Consider the following 21,962-nt stretch of genomic DNA (forward strand, 5'->3'; position numbering starts at 1 on the left):
GCAGATACTGAGAGAGTATGTGTTGTACGAGCTGTTTTACATACGTGACATCATAATGAGTAGCCCAGTCAGACCAAGTAGAGTCTCTAAAAGTAAGACGCCGCTATCATAGTTATGATTATTAGGAGGTTTTGTGTATTACCTGTAATTATTATGCCTTATTATTCTACACTGCACCACTGGGTGGAACGTGAGCATCGCACACGCAGAGACACAACAAACAACAACTGAATGTATTCAAACTCTTTGATTGTGCTTTAGCAAAAGCCCTTTGGCATGTTGCAGAACCAAAGATGACACAGACTGTCTTTGCTCTTTTATGTATTGGACTGGATTATGTGTTTGTGAAATGGAAGCAAGATTAAATCTGGAGCATAGGCTGTGTAGCTGTGTGTGTCAATCCAGGGGCTGGTGTGCGAATGTGTGTTGTTAAAATGCATCACAGCAGCGTGATGTGGGCCGTCACAACTGTCAGATGAGTTGTTGGCTCCTTCGAATGCTGCCGACGTTTGCTTGTTCACTTATTATAGTGTTAATAGGAGAAGAAGAAGAAGGGGAACCCATGAGTTGTGTGGGCTGGACCATCTCATGTCACACATGCGCATGACTTCTGAGTATTCGACAGAGTCATAATGAAAATGATAATTTATTCCATTTATAAAGCACTTTGTATTTGTAAACAAGTCTCTTAACACCTTTATTAGTCATAAAAAATAAGAAATACTTTTCAATTATCTTTCAAAAACCTGTTTAAAACTAAAAATTGTATTATTATTTACAACCTGAATTCACCTTTTATACGCACATTTGTCCACTACCTAAAACTAATTTTAAGTAACTATAATTTGACATCTTAATCAAGAAATTAAAGTCAATTTGAAAATTCATGGATAAAAATAATTATATTTTGGTTAAAGAGCTTCTACATACTAGTGTATTAACCATTAGAGAAACATAAACAATGATTTGATAATTACCAGCACTGTTCATGTAGAGCAGCTGTGGCTTTGGGTGGTGGTCGAATACATTTGTTAGACACTGTAAATGTTAATGATTGAAGTGATAACACACTAATACAAACTGTGGTGTGTGTGTGTGTGTGTGTGTGTGTGAAATAAATGACTGGCCCACTTCTGCAGTTCCCTCAAGTGCCTGTGCTGCACTTCCTCCCGCTGTAGTGCCTGCCTGTGTCTGTGCAGATACCCACAGTGCTCGCTTTTTTACTCACACACACACACACACACACACATGCTGTGTTACATATGCATCCAGTCAACGTGGTATTTGGAAAACACAAACAGTGGAGCAACATGTTTCTGGATAAAAACAAAACAATTCAACTCTGAAACAACCACGACAGAAGTGTTTGTATGAGTTCCAACTACAAATGTAGCATCACTCTGATGTTTAAAAAAACAAAACAGCCCGGCAGTGACTCGTTGTGGCTTCACACTTCCTGTCGCACAACACATACTTACCAGTACACTGCTCTCATACCCACACACGATGCATGCTTCTCTCTACTGTACACACTTACTCATATTTAGCCGCTGTTAAACTCTGTATGAATGTCTTTACAGCTTGAAGTGTAATAGTGAACTCTGCTTTTCTCTCTTACTCTCTCTAATAATGAATCATTCTCCTGCAACTGTATGTTATTATTAATATGAAATAAATAAACTGTTTGAAAAGACAAGACAGAGACTGGGTTGGTGATTTTCTTTTCCTTTTTTCTTTTAAAATGGAATGTGAGAAGTGGTTATTGCTCATTAGAGCTTAAAGGGATAGTTCTGGGTTTTCTGTATGTGGAAGTCATGCAAGGAAAAAAATATGTTCTCTACTGTATCTCACCACTTCACAGCCTGGGAACTAAAGCCTGACCCACACTTGAGGACAATTGGCCAAATTTTGGTCCTGATCTGGCCCCTCCCACAATCGTGGGCGTCTTCCGATTTTAGGCTGATTTGAACCGATGATCTAGTTTTAGCCTGTAGTGCGAGGGGTTAACAGACGTGATTTTAACATCATCGGACGCATCAGTCTTCCTGATTTCAAATCGTTAGTATTAAATGTGTTGGATATGTACGACAGAACAACGACCAGTGACCAATGACAGTCAGTTGAGCGGGAAACGGATGTTCCATACTTGTGTAGAACCGTAACCGTAACGACAATCCTGCATCGTCTCGTCTGTGCGTTCTCAGGAATCAAACATTGAACGTCGGTTACGAATGCATTGTGTTTACATTTTTAAAATCACATCAGATGTAAAAATCCTCTGGTGTGGGGCAGGCGTTACTCTCTCACACCAAAGTCTGTGGAAAAAGAAACCTGTGAACAACTGTTTCAAACTCAGAAGTCACAAAAATGACCAATTGAACTTAGTGATGGAGGCAGCAGAGGATCAACAACTCCTGTGTGCCGTGGATGTGAACTCTCAGATTTTCTCGATGGACTTTGGTGTGGGAGAGTGAGCAGTTTCCACACAGACACAAACTTCAGTTGCCAACAGGCAGCTTCAACTTAAGTGGATGTAGATCTTCTAAGAACGGTGGTTTATTGAGTTTCTCTTCCTCACACAATTGCACTCCAAAAAACCCAAACTATCACTTCAATGGAACATAATTAGACAAGTTATTGACATAAGAAGACACAACTCAGCACTCTCACAACGCTTCCACAAGTACACAGTGATTTACATTACAAATATATATTAAGTGGTTTGGCAGTAACAGAACAACAAGGGACATTTTGACACATAAAGGCAACATGATGATAAATACAGAGGAGCAGTGACGGAGAGGAGGACGATGAGGTCACTTCCTGTTTGTCGCTCCATGCAACACTCGTGGGAAATCAGTGAGGGATGAGAATGAAGTAAAAGAAAAAAAGTCCTCCTGTGGAATACTGGGAGGGTTTCAGTGGGAGGAACCCTCACGAAATACTGTAACATCATCATTCTTCTCATTCAGATTGTGGGATGTGTTTGTATTTGCTTTGTTTGAAGAATAAAGAATGAAATAAAAACAACAACTACAGTGTAGAAGACAGCTGTGACTCTGACACACATACGTGAGTGCACGACATGAAGCTTGAGCTAACGATGTGTGGACGTCTTTAATCACCAACTTACCGGGACTCTTTTCAGACACAGAAGAAAAGAAGGTGTGCAACTGGATTTTCCTCTTTTTCGTGTTGTTGATCATTAATGTTCACCCTTTCACTGCTTCTTCTTTGAGCCTAATGTATGCCAACAGTTATTTTACACACATTTCTCTGTCCATTACAACAGCAGAGAAGCACAAACATCTCAAAAGAAAACTTTCACGAGTCCTAAGAATATCCAGATATTATTTATAAGCCATTCTGTGCAGCCTTAAGTCAAAGCATCACCAAATGTAAGATGAGCTTCCCCCTCCCTCACACAGGAGGCAGACAGGAAGTCCCCTCGGCTGCATTCACATATGTGTGACCGAGTTCTTTAACCGCCGACGTGAGCCTCAGCTTCCTGCAGAGTTACAAAATAAAAGAGCCCTGAGACTTTGATGTAAAACATTCACACTGGTTTTTTTTTCCTTCACTGAGCTCAGTGTCTGTGCTGACTTTTAATAATATAAATAAGAAGCACAGATACTGTACATCACTGTTGCTCATGTCAGACTCTGCTTTTAATACTTTTACTTTGGAATCTTAATATAAATGTAACAAACCTCTCCTTTTATTGTAAATGTTGTAATTTAGTGATAAAAACGGGGGAGTGACAGACAGTGTGTGTGTGTGTGTGTGTGTCTCAGACGGCAGTGTGTAGAGGCGTCCCTGCAGCGTGTGTGTTGGCAGGAGAGTGTTCAGTGGAGGACAGGGAGTGGGACGACGTCTCTCTCTGCAGCTCGTCCACTCTCCTCTGCAGTTCAGCTCTGAGGAACAGCAGCTCCTTCAGGGTCTGGTGCACTGGCACCTGGGAGACACACACACACACACACACACACACACGTACAAGGACACATCATTGACATTGTGCATTCCCCTTAACCTTAGCCATCACAACTAAGTGCCTACCTTTAACCCTTATCCTAACCTAAACCAGAGTCTAACCCTAACAGGAACACACACTTGCACACTCACATTATTATTATTGTTATTATTATTATTGATAATAATAATAATAATAATAATAATACTATAATATAATATATAATAATATAATCACTACTACATTATTCATCTTAGATTATTATTAATGGGGCCCTGAAGCCACATAACATCTCAATAGGGCCCCTCAATCATTCACCCCTGATATCTGCACGGGGCCCACGGGGGTCAAATAGCGAAGGTTAAGTTTATTCCTCTTTTCTCGTTATCATTATTCTGTTCATTTACTCTTACATGTAAATAATATCACTGCAAAATAAAATACTCAGATGTCCACTCTCGGTTAAAACATGACATTTCAATGCTATTTTTCAGTTTCTGAGGCATAACAACGTTGATCTCCACACATTTGTCGTGATGTAAGTGGTGATTTGGGTCATGATAGTTTTGCTGTGCAAACACCGCTGCACTTCAGTGTACCTGCGGTCTCATGCGAGGGTTCCAGCGGGCGTAGTAACTGGTCCACAGCTCCAGGTGTCGGCAGGAAACCAGAGGATACAGAACATGGTGCTCGTAGTCCACATAGAAAGGGTTGGTGAAGTCCTCAGGTTGACTGTCAGGAGGCAACGTCACACACAGTCACACACAGTCACACACAGTCACACACAGTCACACACAGTCACACAGAGACTCAAAGGAAAGCCTTGTCTCTGGGAAATGTATTCATTTTTTTGCCTTAAAAGAAAAGTTATCACTAGAGAAAATATCTGGTTTAAGAAAATAGATCTGACTTTGTCGTCATAACATATTACAGCTTAATTTAAGCTTCCAATACAAGTAAAATTCACAATCCTGAATGGGTGACATTTTGAACAAAGTATTCTTAAAGTCAGCTTAATGAGGAAGACTCATTAGCCCAACCCACTCATTTTTAGTAAACATTACTTATTTGATCATTTCTTTGCTTGTGATAAGTACAACTTTCTTTTTTTCCCCTCGTTTTAAGACACGTTACAGTTTGAAAGTGGGTGTATCTTTAAAAGGTAGTTTTGTATTGTTTTTGTTCATTTTCTTAAAACGAGAGCTGTTTTTACAGTGTACCTGTTTATGTAGGACCACAGAGACACGGTGTTGGTCTGCACCTCCTGCACACAACAGAGCAGCGTTACATGACACAGAGACACAGTACGCACCTAGAACCTAGAACCTGTCATGACATAGGCAGACAACCTCTGCCAGCGTGGACACACGGATAAAAGGATTTCATCCATTTGGTAAAAGTCTCTCCTCACACGATCTACACCTGCTTAAGGGGCAGTTTACATGCAGCACCCAAAATGCATGAAACACTTGTGGAGGTTTTCAAATGAGGTGCATGAGGGAACCTTGCTAAGGAACCAACAACTGAGCTGTTGAGATGAAAAGCCATTCAGGTGTTTCAATCAGGCTTTGGGCGAGACTCCTCATCTACAGTGAAGGGCAATCTTCACACTTCAGCATACAGAGACATTTTAGACAACGCTGTGGCAGCAGTTTGAAAAAGGCCCATTTCTATTCCAACATGAGCAAGGACTATAAAGACATGGTTAGATGAGTTTGGTGTGGAAGAACTTGACCTCAACCTCATCATGCCAGACCTCATAACTGCTCTACAGAATGAATGGACACAAATTCCCATAGAAAAACTTCATTTAAGTACTGTATATGTATTTGAATACGTATTGTATGATATTGTAGGCTAAAGCTGGTGTAGATTTTATTAGGAGAGCCTTTTGTTATGCGGTTAAAATCTGCCACTACAGTAAAAAAACAAGAACTGTCACTTTAATCTGACAGAGGAATGGTACATGCCTTGGCTGCTCTCTCCTCCTCACTGTTATAAAGGAATGTACCAAAGAGACAGCTGTAGAGGTGGTCCAACACTGTGATCAGGAACAGCTCGTTGAACTCAAAGGCTGCTGGGAACTGTAGTCCAGAGGAGAGAAGTGATCACATGTAGTGAGTGGCATCATTTCCACTTAAAAACATCACACGTGATGCAGGAGCCTGACCTGTCGCGTCATCTGCCAAACACAGTCCATGAACTGGACGAAGAGTGGGGAGCGCTCCGAGTTAGCGTGGTTCTCATCACCGTGACCCACGCGCTGCAACAAAGGACACGACACTGTCAGCTCTGTGCACGTCTGCAACATCAACTCACCGTAAACAGCAGCTGTCTTATCAATACTGCGCACTGAAAACACAACACACTCATGTATTACTGAGAAACTTGGAGCAATCTCACCAAAGTGAAAAGCACTTCTGTCATATTTGTTTCACAGTAAACCAGTCGTACACAAAGTACTGTATAATGTTTCACCATAGACATGTTGCTATTCTGTTTGTGTACCAGGCACAGCCTTATTATACACTTGTATTGCTAACAAAGCGTAGCCCGAGATACTTTTTACTTTTTGAGTCATCTTCTGTCTATGTTAATGTCTTCCTTCTCAAATCTAGGACAATTATTGAACAACACCTGAACAACACTGAAGTTATTAATTACATTTCAGGAAGTACAAAGTTAGGTTTGGCTTAGTTAAGCTGTGATTCCACTAAGAGATACAATACAGTTCAGCTCATCACGCTAAAGTTTGGAACAGTAAACTCTGATCTGTCTCGCTTTACCAGTGTAAACGTGTGAAGGCTACATGGAGAAATTAGGTTTCAAATCATGTCAAATTCAACAACATTCCCTGGTCTGAGACACAGGGGCGTGTCCTCTGGACGAGCCAAACACACTATGCACTTTAGTGGGGACCAAAGTCCACAGATGAAGCTGTTTGTCTGTGTTTGTGCAGAATAAAAACGTAAATAAACCAGTATCAGACTTCATAGAGAAGCAATGTTCACATACTTTGGTCACAACTAAAGTGTGTATGTGAGTCCGTCTAAAGTCACTTATCTCACGTTGGCCGGGCAGTGCAAATGATGTGGCACATGTTTTTTGCGAGCTGGAAAAATGTCATACAATGACACAAATTTAGTTGATCAAAAAATAATGAGGTAATGTACTGAACTGAACCAAACTGAACCACTTAGTGGAAAAGGGGCTTAGTGAGATTTGGATGGAGAAATGTGTCCAGAGCCTTACTGCAGCAAACTTGTGTCCAAAACTGATCCACTCCTTCTCCACCAGAACCTGCAACACAAACATTCACACAATCACAGTGTCCAGATGGAAACATGAGCAGACATAGCTGACGATGTCGTGATGCAGTGTGTGTGTGTGTGTGTGACCTGGAATCCTCTGAGAGTGCGGTAGTAGCTGTCCAGCATCAGCATGGCCAGAGAGGTGAGCTGAGCCGTTCTGTCCCAGCCGTCACTGCAGTGAACCACCACCGACGACTTCCCGGACTCCAGCTTATCTGCTACTTTAGCTGCTCCGGCTAACAACAGCTGCACACAAGCCAACAACACTTCAGGATTTATATACACACACACACACAGATACATTTATTTATCTCATTAAGGCAATTCAGTTTCCACATGGAATTTGGGAGAGAACGAAGTGAGCACTATATTAAAATATTAAAAAGTGCAACGATGTAGAACCAAACTGGGCTAAAAACAAGGTTAAAAAAAAGAAATAACTAAAAATTCAGGAAATAAAGATTGCCGAGGCTAAAAAGATAGTTATAAATACCTAAACATATGTAGTGTAGTGTATAGAGTGTTCAGATCACTCATTTTGATTATTTTTGAGCAGCAGCTTATTAGTTCACCCCATGCCGTGACGTTGAAGTATTGCTTTTGGTGGCTCTGTCTGTCTGTCTGTCTGTCTGTCTGTCTGTCTGTCTGTCTGTCTGTGCGCGCGCTTCCGGACATAGGGGGAACTATGTAAGTGGTTTTATTCTAACAATTTTCTCTCAAATAGTTTTATCATAGGGAAAAAAAGATGTAGGATGCAGTGGTTTTGTGCAGAAAATAAATAAATTGAAAGTTAAACTTTTATGCTACAGGTGAAATATTTATAGTTGAGATGAAGCAGACCATTATATCAGCAAAAACAAATGACCTCAGCTAACTGCAGTGAGCAGATATATTCATCCATTCACCCAACTGATACAAAGACAGATATAACTCTTCATGGAATGTTTGTGTTGAATTTACCCGGATGTACTCCAGCCAGTGTGTCTGGTCAATAGCAGAGTGCCAGTGGGCTTCATCTATGGTGGGATAAACCACATCCTTCAGCTTCCGCAGCGACTCCCTCATCACATGTATGTTGGGGATTTCCAGAAAGTTCAGCTCCACGCTTGAGTAGAAGCTCTCGCTCTCATACCCTCCATCCTTCGCCTACAGCAGAGGCAGAGGATAAGCACTTACTACTGTTGTTCTTTTATATTAGATGAGACTTTATTGGTCCCACTTGTTACAACAGTAGGCTTGGGCCATTCATGTTCTTCCTCACCAAATACGTCAAACCATGTCTTTATTGCTTTGTGCACTTGGGCACAATAATGTTATAATAATAACAATAATAATAATAATGATGATGATGATGATGATGATAATAATAATAATATATTATAATAATAATATCTTTCATTTTCATTACAGTTAGCTTCGATTAAACAATGATCAGCTGAGTTATTAAAGAGGAAGACAATGAGTACAATGTGAAGCTGAGGAAAGAGGCAGAGAAACAAAGTAAATACACATGTAAGTATGTGCTACCTTGTTGGTGACTGCTACACTACTCTGCCGGGCATCAAAGATGGTGAGTTTGTGTGACTGTGCGTTTGCATCCATGATGATTTGGAGGAAGTGTTCATCCTCCTTACAGCGACGATCTGAAGGTCCAACTAAAGGCTGGCTGCATCGTACGATGGTGGCCTGAGACTCTGGGTGGATCCAGGACAAGACCTGCAGGAGGAGCAGAAGTGGGTAAAGACTACCAGCACCAGAGGAACACACAAACACAATAATGTCTTCAATAAGTATTTGAATCTTTCTGTGACTCTCAGACTGACCGGTATACGGTGCTTGGCTCTGAACATGGCCACTTGTTTGATGTCGTCGTCTGTTATGTTGGTGGGGACGACCAGGACGGAGGGATAAGTGTCACACAGTTCATAGCTGCTGTTAATCTTACTGATGGTCCAGCTCTCATTAGGAAGACCCTGCAAAACAAATCCAACCACAAGAAGGAAACTATGAAATCAGCTATTTCCAAATGGAATGGTCCAGTGTGTAGCAGAAAGTGAAGATAAAATCTGTGTCCTGAGAGTCAGTGTTGGTGCAGCGGCGCTGTTACCTGACGCCTGTACTCGGCTGTAGCGTCGTACACCTTCCAGCCATCCACAGGAAACTTCTCCTTGTACAGAAAGGCAAACAGAGGCTGCAAGAAAAGAGTCACAGGATGTGTGTTGTTTGTCCTAGTGCTTTATTAAGAAACAAAACTCAACCATGTATGACACAATATAAACTCCAACTCCAACTATATCATCAAATGTCTTACTCTCAGTCAAAGCTAAACATATAATATATGTACGATAAATGTAAAGAATTGTGATTTTGTTGTACTCGTGCAATCAAAGATATTCTTTTCTATTCTATTCTGTGTAAATAATGTTACTTCCTGTATTATATTAGCGGAGCTTTGCTACAAGAGACAGCAGGAGGATATAAATACACTCCTACTTCTACTGTTAATTGCAACTTCTGTCTTACTTATTTCATTTAATCAGTCGTACACATAGCACTGTTCAATTTCTATACATAGACATGTTGTTACACTGTTTGTGCGCACAAAATGCCCCGGAGCACGTTGTAAGTGACTGGAATCGCTAACAACGGCAATATATAATTCGCAACCATGTTTATTTCTGACTTCACTAATGGAATGCAGTCAACTCTGAGGCAACTTCCGTGATGTAAATGGATCTATGCAAAATTTGAACGCGCATCATGATAAAAACCCTTAGTCTAGGTCGATAGTGTTGAATTTCCCTAAGCGTGATATGCATGAATGGGGAGAAGCTACTGTAGTTCAACGACATTCAGTTCAGATTTTGTTCATTTTCTGACAAATTCAAAATGTAACTTGTCCTATAGGTACATTTTGAGAATTTCCCAACAAACAATACAACATATTGTGTGGTTCAGCAGTGAATACTCCAGAATGAATTTCCTTTTGAAAAGGTGCGATCTAGTGGTAACGCAAATGTATAATTGTTGTTTTTACCCAGAACTCTTAATACCCATAATTAATCAAATCACCCTAAAATTCAGGTCAGGTCGTCTATATTGAATGTGGATGGTAAAGCTCTTGATTTGGTAAACAGTTTGCCTGTAGAGAGCATTTCTGTTCATGTAACATCATTTTTCCACGAGCAATAAATACATACATACAACTGTAGGGTTCCATGGTCAGTATTCAGGAATAACTTTTCTCAGGATTTCGTAAAAGCGCCACTTAATGGTGACACAAAATGTACAAATTTAGGTTTTAACCATAATTAAGTAAACATTCTTTCATTTAAATTAAGCTTTCAGGGTGTGGTCTACATTTGCTTTACTCTAACATAATTAATTATATATATTATATAACTCTCTCTCTCTCTCTCTAGCGCCACCCATAGCGATCATGGTTGTTCTACACCCTGACATGCATGGGGAGAGCGGAAACCCATTCAGTGACAAAAGTTTATTCACCTAAAGACCCTAGCTTTAAAATAAGCCGCCTATTCACAGCATATTCACTCCCACATTTTGGCCTTAAAGCACAGTTTACAAACATGTAATCACATTAAATCAATATCGAAGACACAAAATATAAAACTGACCAGGTTGTGGGAGAGTGGGAAGGCATGTTTGGTGACAGCCTCCACCACATCTGGGTGGCTCTCCTCTCGTTTATAGGCAAACCTGGGACTCCTCATATCCTGATGCAGAGACACAAGATAGACGGAGAAAAGTCGCAAGACATGTTGGAAAACACATCAGTTCATGGAGCAGAGCAGTGTGTGTGTGTGTGTGTGTGTGTGTGTGTGTGTAAACGTGCTACCTTGCAGACCAGCTCAAGTCCCTTGGTGTTCTCTCCTTGTGTGGTTACACTGATGGTCTCCAGTCTGCTGATGGCTCCCAGGTTAACATCGAGAATGAACGGCGCCTCCTGCACGTACACAGACATTAACACACACATGCAGAAACTTCCACAACTGCTTCACATGTGATCAGATATTTTATATCACTCAATTTTTGTGAACAGGATGGTTTACATTTTTTTAAGGTTAAGGTTAAAACAAAGCTCATTATAAATGGTGTGGTTTTTTAAAAAGTATTTAAATTCAACAAAATTGCTGATTGTTCCCATCTATTCACAGTCATTACTGCGCTACCCAGGCCTAATATTTCTTTGGCTTTTTAATGTTAAATTAAGGATATTTACGTGTATCACAAACGATGAAATTGACTAGAAATTTGGTGAAAGGGCTATTAAGTGACTTTTTAAAATATATATTTATCGATTCCATGTATTTTTATTAGTTAACCAATATTGAATTCATAACATTTGGTGTATTTGACACATTTATTTAATACATATAAGCCTTCAAACCCACATATCAGCCTTCAAACCCAGGACAAGTCATCACAGACACCGTATCACAATCTCAGTCCATATCGCGTCTCATGTCATGACATGGATAAAATAGCAATAAATTGCCCTCTTCTTTTTACAGTTAGTTGACTGATTATTGTTACATTCATATGGTTAATCAATTATTTAAATGTGACAATAAGGCCTTGGTGTGGTACATTGCAAACACATGATGGACATGATATCACGTATGACACCATGAAGACAATCGAAATGGGAATTAAAAAATGAAATGAGTTATCATGACATAAAACCAATGATCCTAGACTAAACTGGACAAGTCTAAAAATGACAGACCCATCTGAAATCAATGATTTGGAGAATTGTGTCACCCCTACTTAACATCATTAACCAATGAGTGGTTTTTACACAGGAAGTTGAAGGTATAATAACACTGTGTCAATAATGCATGGTGGATACATTACCCTTTCCACACTGGTGAAGTAGAGCTTATAGTCTGTGATGGTCAGAGTCCCGTTAACTAGACCACTGAACGGACAGATATACATCACATCCTTCACTGCACATCACACACACACACACACACACACACACAGGCACAAAAACAAACAAGCATATTATAAATAAATCTTTCAAAATATGCGATGTGTGTGATATTGCTTGCGACATACAGTAACATAGAGTCATATATATACCTGTGGTCTGGAGGGTCTCTCCAGGCAGCAGAGGAACCTGGTTTGGGAACATTCTGACTTGTGACCCATATCTCAGAGCTGGAAGGTTCTGTACAAAAAACAGACACATCAGAAAGACAACAACAACAATAACAACAACAACATGTACATGCAGCAAATCATCATCACACAATCCTAAACTAACATCAGGGAGACTTGTTATTTGGGTGTCAAGCAAACACATCTTAAACACATGATGAAATGAGAAGTGGTGATGCTTGCATGAACAGAAAAATGTTCCTTAATTATGTTTGTTTTTTTCCTAAAACATGTTGTAGTATAATCTACAACAGACAAAGAAGGTCTGTTTGGATACCTTACACTGTATCATGGTGGTGAAATTCCCAAAAGATTATGAAAATGTATGAGTTTTTTTCCAAATAGGTATTATAGAAGAGACTAATAGAGTGTGTGTGTGGTGTATAATGGTGAAGTTATTGACTATTTGCTTTGTAGGTAATTTACAGATGGTTCACAGCCTGCTGTTCATACATTACACCTCGTTTAGATGAAAATGAGGTTGTAGCCGATTGTCCACCCTATTTAGGCAGGAAAAATACACCACTTGTACCATAACAATAACATTAACAACAACATGCGTTATTAATGCGTAGCCACACGCTCTGGCCTTCTGTTTAGACAACAAACTGGATAGGAGACTGAATGACTCACCATAGAGACACGACATATTAATAATTATTATTGATCCTACAGCACAATTCTTTTGTGAGTAAGTTCTAATATGAAATAATGTGAAAATATTAAGTGTTAACAGGACAGAAAATTAAGAACACTAACGCAACTGTGAAAGAGGCGTGGGTATAATCTGGGTTTGTTTTGCAGATTCTGGCACAGGGTCATGAATGAGAGCAGGACACAATGACATCATCAGAGGATAATTGAGATTATAGTCTGGATTGTGACACAGCCAACAGAATAATAAATCCTAATTGAACAATTTTGACAAATGTGAGTTTGCCATATAATTGTATATAGTAGAGCTTGAGTTCATTATTTACTGTAATACATTTTTAATGTGGTGAAGCACCACCATTTGACACCATCACATTATGAATTACTCTATATTACATCTAATGCAAGCCTGAGAACTTAGAAATATGACATGTTTCCAATTCCAACATGTATGTATTACATTTATTGCACAGATAATAGCACAATCAAAACAATACATTGTATCGTTATTGTTATTAAAAAATAAATAACAGCAAACTTTGTGTGTACTAGAAGCTGTATATATGAACTGAAAAAACAAGAACTATTCCCAAACTAAAGCCACTTTGTTAAACCTGCCAACAAAAGAAACAAGAGAAACTAGTGCTTTCTTGTTTGTTTTGTTTTTCTTCTTCTTTTTCTTTTTGATTTGGTCTGTGTTTTGCACACAAACGCCGCTGTATATGTGAACACAAATACATTTTGATTTGAGAACGATTAACAGTTCAGTAATTTTAGCTCCAAATATAATTTTGTCCACACTTTTTTCATTTATTACATTAAAAACTAGAATTACCACCTCATGTCATATACCGTCTCAACAGTTTGTATGAGGTGAAAACTTAAAGGAATTTAATTAGTCATCCTGTAGTACGAGGGTGGGGTAGCTCAGTGGTTAAGACCGGTACCCTGTGTGCAAAAGACATCATGGTCGCAAGTTCAACTCCACCCCTGGCAGGTTGTACTCAATTCCCTTTGGATAAAAGTGTCTGCTAAATGACATGTAATGTAGTGCAGAAACACTTCAGAAGAAGCAAATACCACCAACTTTCACCCACACAACACCAGACCCCAAGTAAAAATGGTCAAATTCCCTTTATGTTGATGATTGGTTCCATTAAAAGATATAGTCTTCAACATCATCTACTTCAGCTAGGTCCGAGTGAATGTTTGAGCTGCATTTGAAGATATTCACCAAAGGCAGAGTCATCAGGTCATGATTGAGATGGATCATTTCAAATATGCTTTTTTATTTGTTTTTATTATTATTGATTATCCATCAAATATTCAGACATTACTTATATTTTGTAATTTTGTAACAGTAATGCAGGGCTCTCAAAGAGTGGAGTTGAATGGCCCTAACCCTAACCCTACAGGATGCATTCAAAGACCCTGGTCTATTTCATCACTGATGTTGGGTCCACAGTGTGTGGAGCTAAGAGGATGGGCTTCAAGATGCATTCAAGAAAGGTTGTAAATAGAATCACTTGGGTTGCAACGATTGGCCGACATAATTAACTATGTCAATTATTAAAAGTCCATTGTTTTTTTATTGAGGCGTCTTCAACCTGTTCCTCTGGAACACTACGTGTGCTGGGGGCAGTAGTTTCTCCTTGTAAACAGCAACTATTATCTGAACCAACGAATAAGAATGAATGAGAAAACCTGCATATTAACCTGCTTATTACCTTATTACACGGCTTAGAAACAAAGTATTGACTTAAACGTTATCCACTTGATGTTGAAAAGGTCATATTACTTTCTCATAGTAAAATAGCATGTTATTTTATGTGGGGTTTGGAATGCAAAGGTGGTAATGTTCTCCACATACATGATATATGATTTAATATTAGAAATTCCATTGTGGCAGAGATGTCTATGACCCTAGCAGCAGTCTGTTACACTTAACTTGAGTCTTTTATATAGCAATAACAGACCGCTGCCACCTTCTGGTAATAGATGCACAACCAATTAGGAAGTCCTCAGAGTAGAAAGCATGTTCCTGCAATCTCAGATAAGACATTTTCTTTGTTTTATATCTTTCTACAATATAAAGATTTTTCGCATTAACTGATCAATGTTTTATAATCAAACAAATACTTGAATATTCATGCACATTCCTCGATGGATGGAGGGATGGACACGTAGGGATATTTGTTATATATCATTTAAAAAACAGTCAAATGTAACAGAAAACAGTGGAGTCTGATCACCTTTGTCTTTTTAATACCACTGTATCTTTAAAGATTTATTACCATTAAGTACCATTGTTTTGAAATACGTACTTGAAATCAACAAATGCAAATAATAAATGAACCAAAATGAAAATTATAGTCCTATGACTGTGAGTCTACATATGGGCCAAAACTATTGATTTCCCAGCATGCAACACAGCAGCTTCCTTCATATCAGATATTGAATTTGAATTGTTTGGAGAACAGTGCAGTGCAGGGAGAAGACAATGAGAAGAGGAGGAGGAGGAGGAGGAGGAGCGGAGGGTGAGACTGGCACATCAGGACAGACTGAAGAAGTGAGGAGACAGTGAAAGACTTGCCGAAGCATTGGAAGGATGCTCAGAATCACTGTCTCCATGGTAACAATGCCCTTCATCATGTAAATCCTGCTGTCAGGTAAAGCCAACAGCACAGAGTAAGAGAAAGGGAGAGAAAGGGAGAAAAAAAAGAGAGGAAAAAAGACATTTTAGATGTTATTCTACGTGCTGGTAACTGTTCCTGTCATCACTCTTCACTTCCTGTGGTGCGTGGAAAGAAAAGTCTCCATTTTAATGCAAGTTTTATAGGACAGTAAGGTAGTCTGTTCATATTCTGCAATTACATAACGCTGTGTTCCTTTTGAGATGACGAGTGGGCTTCCATTAAGTGTCACCAAATAGGTCCCACAGAAATTTCAGCTGAACTACATCAGTGCACTCTACTATCTTCAGAGGTCAACAATAGATTTTTAAAGAATCCAGAATTTAGAGCCTATCCTACGGAAGCGGAGAACTGCCTCAGGTGAGAACAACAATCTGAGCTTATACATATCTGAGGTTCCTCGTTACAACAAGAACATTTCTCGTTACAAGACAAAATGATTTGTTGTTAAATTGAGAACATGAATGCAAAAACAGAAACACAAATGCAAGTCATTTGGAAGTCAGCAGTGCGGTGTTTTTTATAGAAGGGTTAGGGTTAGGAACATGCTGAATAGAAGACAGGCAGTAGCATGAATTACTTTTACTGTGTACCTTTGGAGTAAGACAAGGTCAAAGTTGACTTTTCACAAGAAAAATTAGGTTATCATCAAAGTTAGACAAATGCTTAATCTTGTTCAGTTTAAGAGACTTCGGCTGAGGATCACTCCACACTTCTACTCGTGCATGTAGTACAAGTAGTACTAAGTCCAATGAAACTGAAAGCATAAAGTACAATACAAGAACAATACAAAACATTCCTTGTAATATTGAGAATGATCCTCATCACAACGAGAAGGTTACGACAACAAAATGATCTTGTTGTAACGAGAAATGGCTCAGATATCTCTCTCTCCGCTGTGGCAGGTCTACACTTCCATACTATCCCGATCACCACTAAAAGCCAATCCTTTCTTCTTTAGCCATTTTAAGAGAATTTGACCTGTTACTTTATGACTAATGCTGCTCTCAGTCAGACAGACAGACAGACAGACAGACAGACAGACAGACAAACATGACTCCCTTGGAGGAAGAAATTACAGCTGATGGATTGAAGTCCAGACACAGCACAAGAAGCAACAGTATAACACTTTGATAGAACTTTGAAAAGCTATAGCTGATGTACTCTACCACTGATTGTCATGGGAGGAACAGTGCAAGCATAAAATGGAGGTGCTGCAAATGTATATTTTCACTATGGTTCTTTGCTTATAAAAACAGAAACTGGAAAAGGAACTCCAAACAGCAACAAGAAACAACCACTGAAACCATATCAATATAAATAATTATTACACTATAAATGGGTTGATAAAACACTCATTACTGCACAATCAGTTTCTTAGATGGCAATATATCATAAGCTTAATATACAGTGTATTAATAATGTGATGTTTATGCATTTTGCAAACACACGGAAAGGTACGACACATTTTTTGCAAGAATTATCAACCTTTTTTAGTGTGTGCGTGTGTGTGTGTGTGTGAGCTGTAAGTAAGCCCAAATGAAGCCTTAAATAAGCCATACGTAGGCAAAGGTATATGTGAAACTGCCCTCAACAAAGGTGTGCAGAGGAACTTCATCCCCATCGTGTGACCCAACTGAGAGGCATTATAAAAGCGGGTGATCATGAAATATACATCTTATATTTTTAAAAGTCATGTCTTTGATTGTCATTGTTATTATGCTAGAACCTGGAACCACTTGTATAACATTACAATATTTGCACTGAGGGCAGGAATTACTATGACACTGACAATGCATCCTGCTGAGGATGGAGGGATTGTCATCAAAAAGTTAAATAAAACTGCATCTCTTACCCTGGAATTCAGCCTCTTGGACACCTGCAGATTAAACATACCCAGTACATATGATACACACACACACAAATACACACATACTTCATGTGAACTATAGTAAAAAATAATGGTTACTTTTACTGTGTGGCATTTTATCGCATCCCATTTAAACTGATTATTATAAAGTTAAGATAACATTCTTTAAATGACAATCATATGAGGTACTGACAGCACTGACTGCGTTGGGTAACGCCCCCCTGTGCGAAGAACCACTTTGAGACACGGAAGCTCGCTCTCAGTGAAAACATGGCTGCCAGTTTCATTCAAATTGATTTAAAATGGCACTAACTTTGGAAAAAGGCAGCAGTAGACTAGCAGCTTCTATGTCCCCGCAAGCTAAAAACACAGATTTTTTTCAAACGAACTTTGGTGCAGGAGAGTCAGCAGATAACAAAGTCCTTTTGAAAAACACTGTCTAACACTGAGATAAAGCCTTCTCAAGATAATTAAGACTTCAGTGGGGATAGATGTTATTACTGTGAGCCTTTTGTGAAGTGGCTAACATTTTTCCTTGCAGCCATGTTTTCAGTGAAGCAGTGCTGACTGTGTGTACCTCATACAACCACACTTCAAAACACCTGAGCGATGCAGGAACCGTACTGTATTTAGTGACACACAGGTGCAAACGCAAAAGAGCCCGAAGCAAAATGCACCAAAAACCTGCTACAGAGCGGCAAAGCAAACGCATTTCTGTGCAACATTAACAGAACCACATGTGAAGAAGTGAAGCAGGAGCCTGAACTAATACAGCAGGAGGGGAAATTACTCACTGAGGAGAATGACATTTGTTAAAACACAGTAATATCTGTCCATGAACTGTTTCTGAAAACAGACACACTGCTAATGATTTGTACTACAGTATATATGATGTTGTTTTTCGTGGCTGGAAGCGGACTAGTCAAAATCCCGGCTGCGGTTTGTGGTGCTGTTGAATTATGTTATATGTTGTACATATCAGGGCTGGGCAATATATGGATATTATATGTGTATTGCATTCACCTAATATCATTTTTTAAAAGGCTCTGGGTTTTTTTCGGGGTCTGTTTTTACCAATAAAACAACATTTTCTGTTCAGGAATGCAAGTAAATAACTATAATTTGACATTTTATTTAAGAAATAATATTGTGCTTCTGTTTTTTAGTAAGTTTGAAAATTCATGGACCACAATAATAATTACATTTACATTGCATTACATTTTAGCATTAAAAATCTAATTTGGTTAAAGAGCTTCTACATACTCGTGAATGAACCATTACAGAAACATAAAAAAATGATTTTGATAATTATCAACGCTGTTCATTTAGGGCAGCTGTGCCATAGACCTCTCTAGTATTTCCTCTCTGACCCAAACTCTTCATTCAGTAACAACATCTGACTTTCATGAGCTGGTGTGTGACTTGGTGGAGAAAAGCTGTGGCTATAAGAAGCGTAGAGAGAGAATGTACCAGCAGATCAACATTTAGCTTATCTATACAGTGACAGCAGCTGGGACACGGTGCATCACACAAAGCTCTGCACACACACACACACACACACATACACACATACTGCCATTTCTGACAGTCTTACCAAGAAATCTGGTCTTCTTCCATCCTATTAGTTACAAAACACAACCTGATCAGAAAAACCACTGTGTTTGTTCTTGTATGTTTAACTTTGTGAGGACCACAAAACGTATAAACCATAGGTACATTTTGGGAAAGTCGGGACATTGTGTCTGGGCCTCACAACTTCAAAGAACTTTTTGGGGGTTAAGCCCTGGTTTTAGGGTTAGGGCTAGAGTTAGGTTTAGGTTAAGCATTTCATTGTGATGGTAAACGTTAGCGTAAGGGGCTAGGGAATGCATTATGTCTCAGTAAGAATGCTGTGCAAGAACGTGTGTGTTTGTGTGTGTGTTTTAGCTACCTTGTTATCCCTGTTGCTGATGTCAGGTGGGACTGATCCTGAGATCTGACTGGAGATGGTAGCTGCTATCAGCTGTTTACACCACTCTACATGAGAACCTGATGAACTGAAAAGAGAAAGAAAAGAGCTCATGTACATTCATTGATGACCCCACTATTAATGTTTACATAAAACATCAATGTACAGATGCAAGTGCATGTACACTTCGCATAGCACGGTGCATTCTCACATAATTGGTGTTTTTGCTTCACTTTTGTGCAACATTAGCATTAGCAAGTACTTTAAGGTTATTTTCCTGCAGAACAGGTCTATACCTTGTCAATAATATTTGCGAGAGTGCAGTAATATTATTTGCTCACAACTTTTGACATAAATGTGACGCCATAATACACACACTCGGCTGCATCCCACAAACACACACACACACACACATTCAAATGCATCCACTTGAGGACTCATTCATGCTCATGCATAAAAAACACTGTTGTATGCTGTGAAACTGTTGAGAATTTGAAAAAAATACCGTGCATGTAACAAACTGGAACTGGAAAAAATACAATCACAACTCTGACATTTATAGACCCGAAAAGGAGAAAAAAAAAAACTAAATTTTATTGTTGTTTTACATTTCACTATTTATATTAGAAAATGTTAGAACGAGAGCAGATCATTTTAGTTATTACAATGTCTTACCTCTCTGTTGCACTAGATGGCATACATGTCTGATGTATTTTGTCCATTAGAATGTTTTTCAGTAAAGTTAATTCAAAAATCAAGAACTCAGTGTGTACATGACTGTGTACGACCAATTCCAGCAGAATAATAAGCTTAACATTTGCGCTGAAAAGAAAAATCTTGTATATCTGCAAAACAGAAGAACTGCTCAGATACATGATACTATCCTCTAAACTGACTCAATGTTTTCTTAAACGCATCAGAGAATGAAATATCGCGGTAACGTCGCGGTTAACGAACAGTGTGTCTGCTCACCTGTCCAGAGATTCAGCGACCGCTTCTACGTAGTTAGCCGAGCTCCAGGGCTTTCTGCTCGGCCCTGCTCCGTCCGCAGCTCCGGCAGCTCCGGCCTGTTTCTCCATCTGTCAGTGAGGAAGTGTTGACGACGAGGACGGTTCCTCTTTGGAGGATATAGAGAGATTAAACCAGTCTGTACTCACAGTGTGTGCGTGTGTCTTCAGTGTAAGAATATGTGTGTGTAAATGTGTGTGGAATGTGTTGCGTAGAGGCTTTTTTTCCCTCCTCACTCTCTTCTCTGTCTGTCTGACATCTCTTCCTCCCTCTATAGCTCCGCCCACTGATGCGAGGACAGTGCATAGATGTATTATAAGAACTGGAAAGAGCACCGCCCCCTGCCTCGAAGACATTTTTTTCCAGTGGCCACTCATGGTACCGCAACGAAAAATACTCTTGCGGCCCAAAAAGCAATTTTCCCATTGACCACAATAGTAAAAGAGACCAGTGGTGATTTTGGTCTGGATATACTGGTGGGGCCATGCAGGAAAATCGAATAATGCAATCCAAAAATACCACATATTACTTTCATACGCTCACAACAAAACACAGTGAGAGAGGGGACCACAGCACCTTTGACACAAAATGGCAGCTGAATAATGCCATCACACAAACAATGCCAATCTGATGACATATATTATCATATCAATAGCGCCACCAAATGGCAGCATTCAAAATCTCACAATATCAAATACTCAAGATTGAAACAACAACGTGACTACAATAACAACACAATGCATGACTCATGGCGTGAATGGTGCACACCCAATATACAAAGCCACCACACCCAATAGCAACACCTGTGCAGTGCCCGCCCTTGCATCAAATCAGCCAATGAGAAGTGCTCTGGGGCCCTGAAGTTCAGCTCTGGTGAGGATAATTACAGATAATTGCCCCCTGCTTATATACTACCCTTACGTTATTATAAAATGTGCAGGTTAAAGTGTGAAGCATCAGTGGACTTCATCAAACTGGTTGCACTGTAATGCGAACAGATTACAGTTAAATTAAAGGACCAGGTCTTTCATTAATCTGCTCTGTGACAGCACTTTGTAAAAGGTACTAAAGCAATACAGTTATGCTGTGTGTCCTTATACTTTTACACGTAACTGTCATATTTTTACTTTATTCTAATAATGACTTTCTTCTTTGTATCACTGTTGATATTTAATATTTAAATTGTCCTGCTTATGTGTATATTTTGCATTTATCTTCTTTTTGTTGATATATTTAAAATGTCTGAGACTGTGCTGCTGTTTCACAAACATCTCCTGATTCTGATAGAGAGAGTAAGAAAGGAAAGGACTGGAAGAAAGAA

General features: G+C 39.2%; 1 protein-coding gene across 10 annotated transcripts; it reads right to left on the reverse strand.

The window, feature by feature from the left end:
* Positions 1 to 1,713: 1,713 nt before the first annotated feature.
* On the reverse strand, positions 1,714 to 20,917 carry mtmr1a (myotubularin related protein 1a). Of its 10 annotated transcripts, none has more exons than XM_058624718.1 (20): positions 20,606 to 20,917; positions 19,616 to 19,721; positions 19,280 to 19,303; positions 17,671 to 17,694; positions 15,716 to 15,781; positions 12,391 to 12,478; positions 12,160 to 12,254; positions 11,141 to 11,248; positions 10,920 to 11,018; positions 9,389 to 9,472; positions 9,105 to 9,254; positions 8,809 to 8,997; positions 8,242 to 8,427; positions 7,369 to 7,527; positions 7,223 to 7,270; positions 6,141 to 6,233; positions 5,941 to 6,054; positions 5,191 to 5,234; positions 4,570 to 4,702; positions 1,714 to 3,955 (listed from the first exon to the last, which is right to left on the reverse strand). In XM_058624718.1, exons 1-20 carry the CDS (start codon positions 20,710 to 20,712, stop codon positions 3,791 to 3,793), a joined length of 2,082 nt encoding a protein of 693 aa, XP_058480701.1. In that variant the 5' UTR covers positions 20,713 to 20,917; the 3' UTR covers positions 1,714 to 3,790. The 10 variants fall into 10 exon arrangements, with proteins under 10 accessions (XP_058480701.1, XP_058480699.1, XP_058480704.1 ...); XM_058624716.1 differs by having other exon boundaries at positions 15,716 to 15,784; XM_058624721.1 differs by lacking the exon at positions 19,280 to 19,303.
* Positions 20,918 to 21,962: the final 1,045 nt, after the last annotated feature.

Source organism: Solea solea, chromosome 3, assembly GCF_958295425.1.
Source record: "Solea solea chromosome 3, fSolSol10.1, whole genome shotgun sequence".
Taxonomy (NCBI): Eukaryota; Metazoa; Chordata; class Actinopteri; order Pleuronectiformes; family Soleidae; genus Solea; species Solea solea.

Excerpts from the sequence above, each read along its gene's own strand:
- mtmr1a (XM_058624716.1), bottom strand. The coding sequence starts at position 20,712 with ATGGAGAAACAGGCCGGAGCTGCCGGAGCTGCGGACGGAGCAGGGCCG. Across the intron at positions 12,479-15,715 it reads AGCATCCTTCCAATGCTTCG|AACCTTCCAGCTCTGAGATA; the intron begins GCAAGTCTTTCA and ends TTTTTTGTACAG. Across the intron at positions 6,055-6,140 it reads TTTGGCAGATGACGCGACAG|TTCCCAGCAGCCTTTGAGTT; the intron begins GTCAGGCTCCTG and ends TCTGGACTACAG.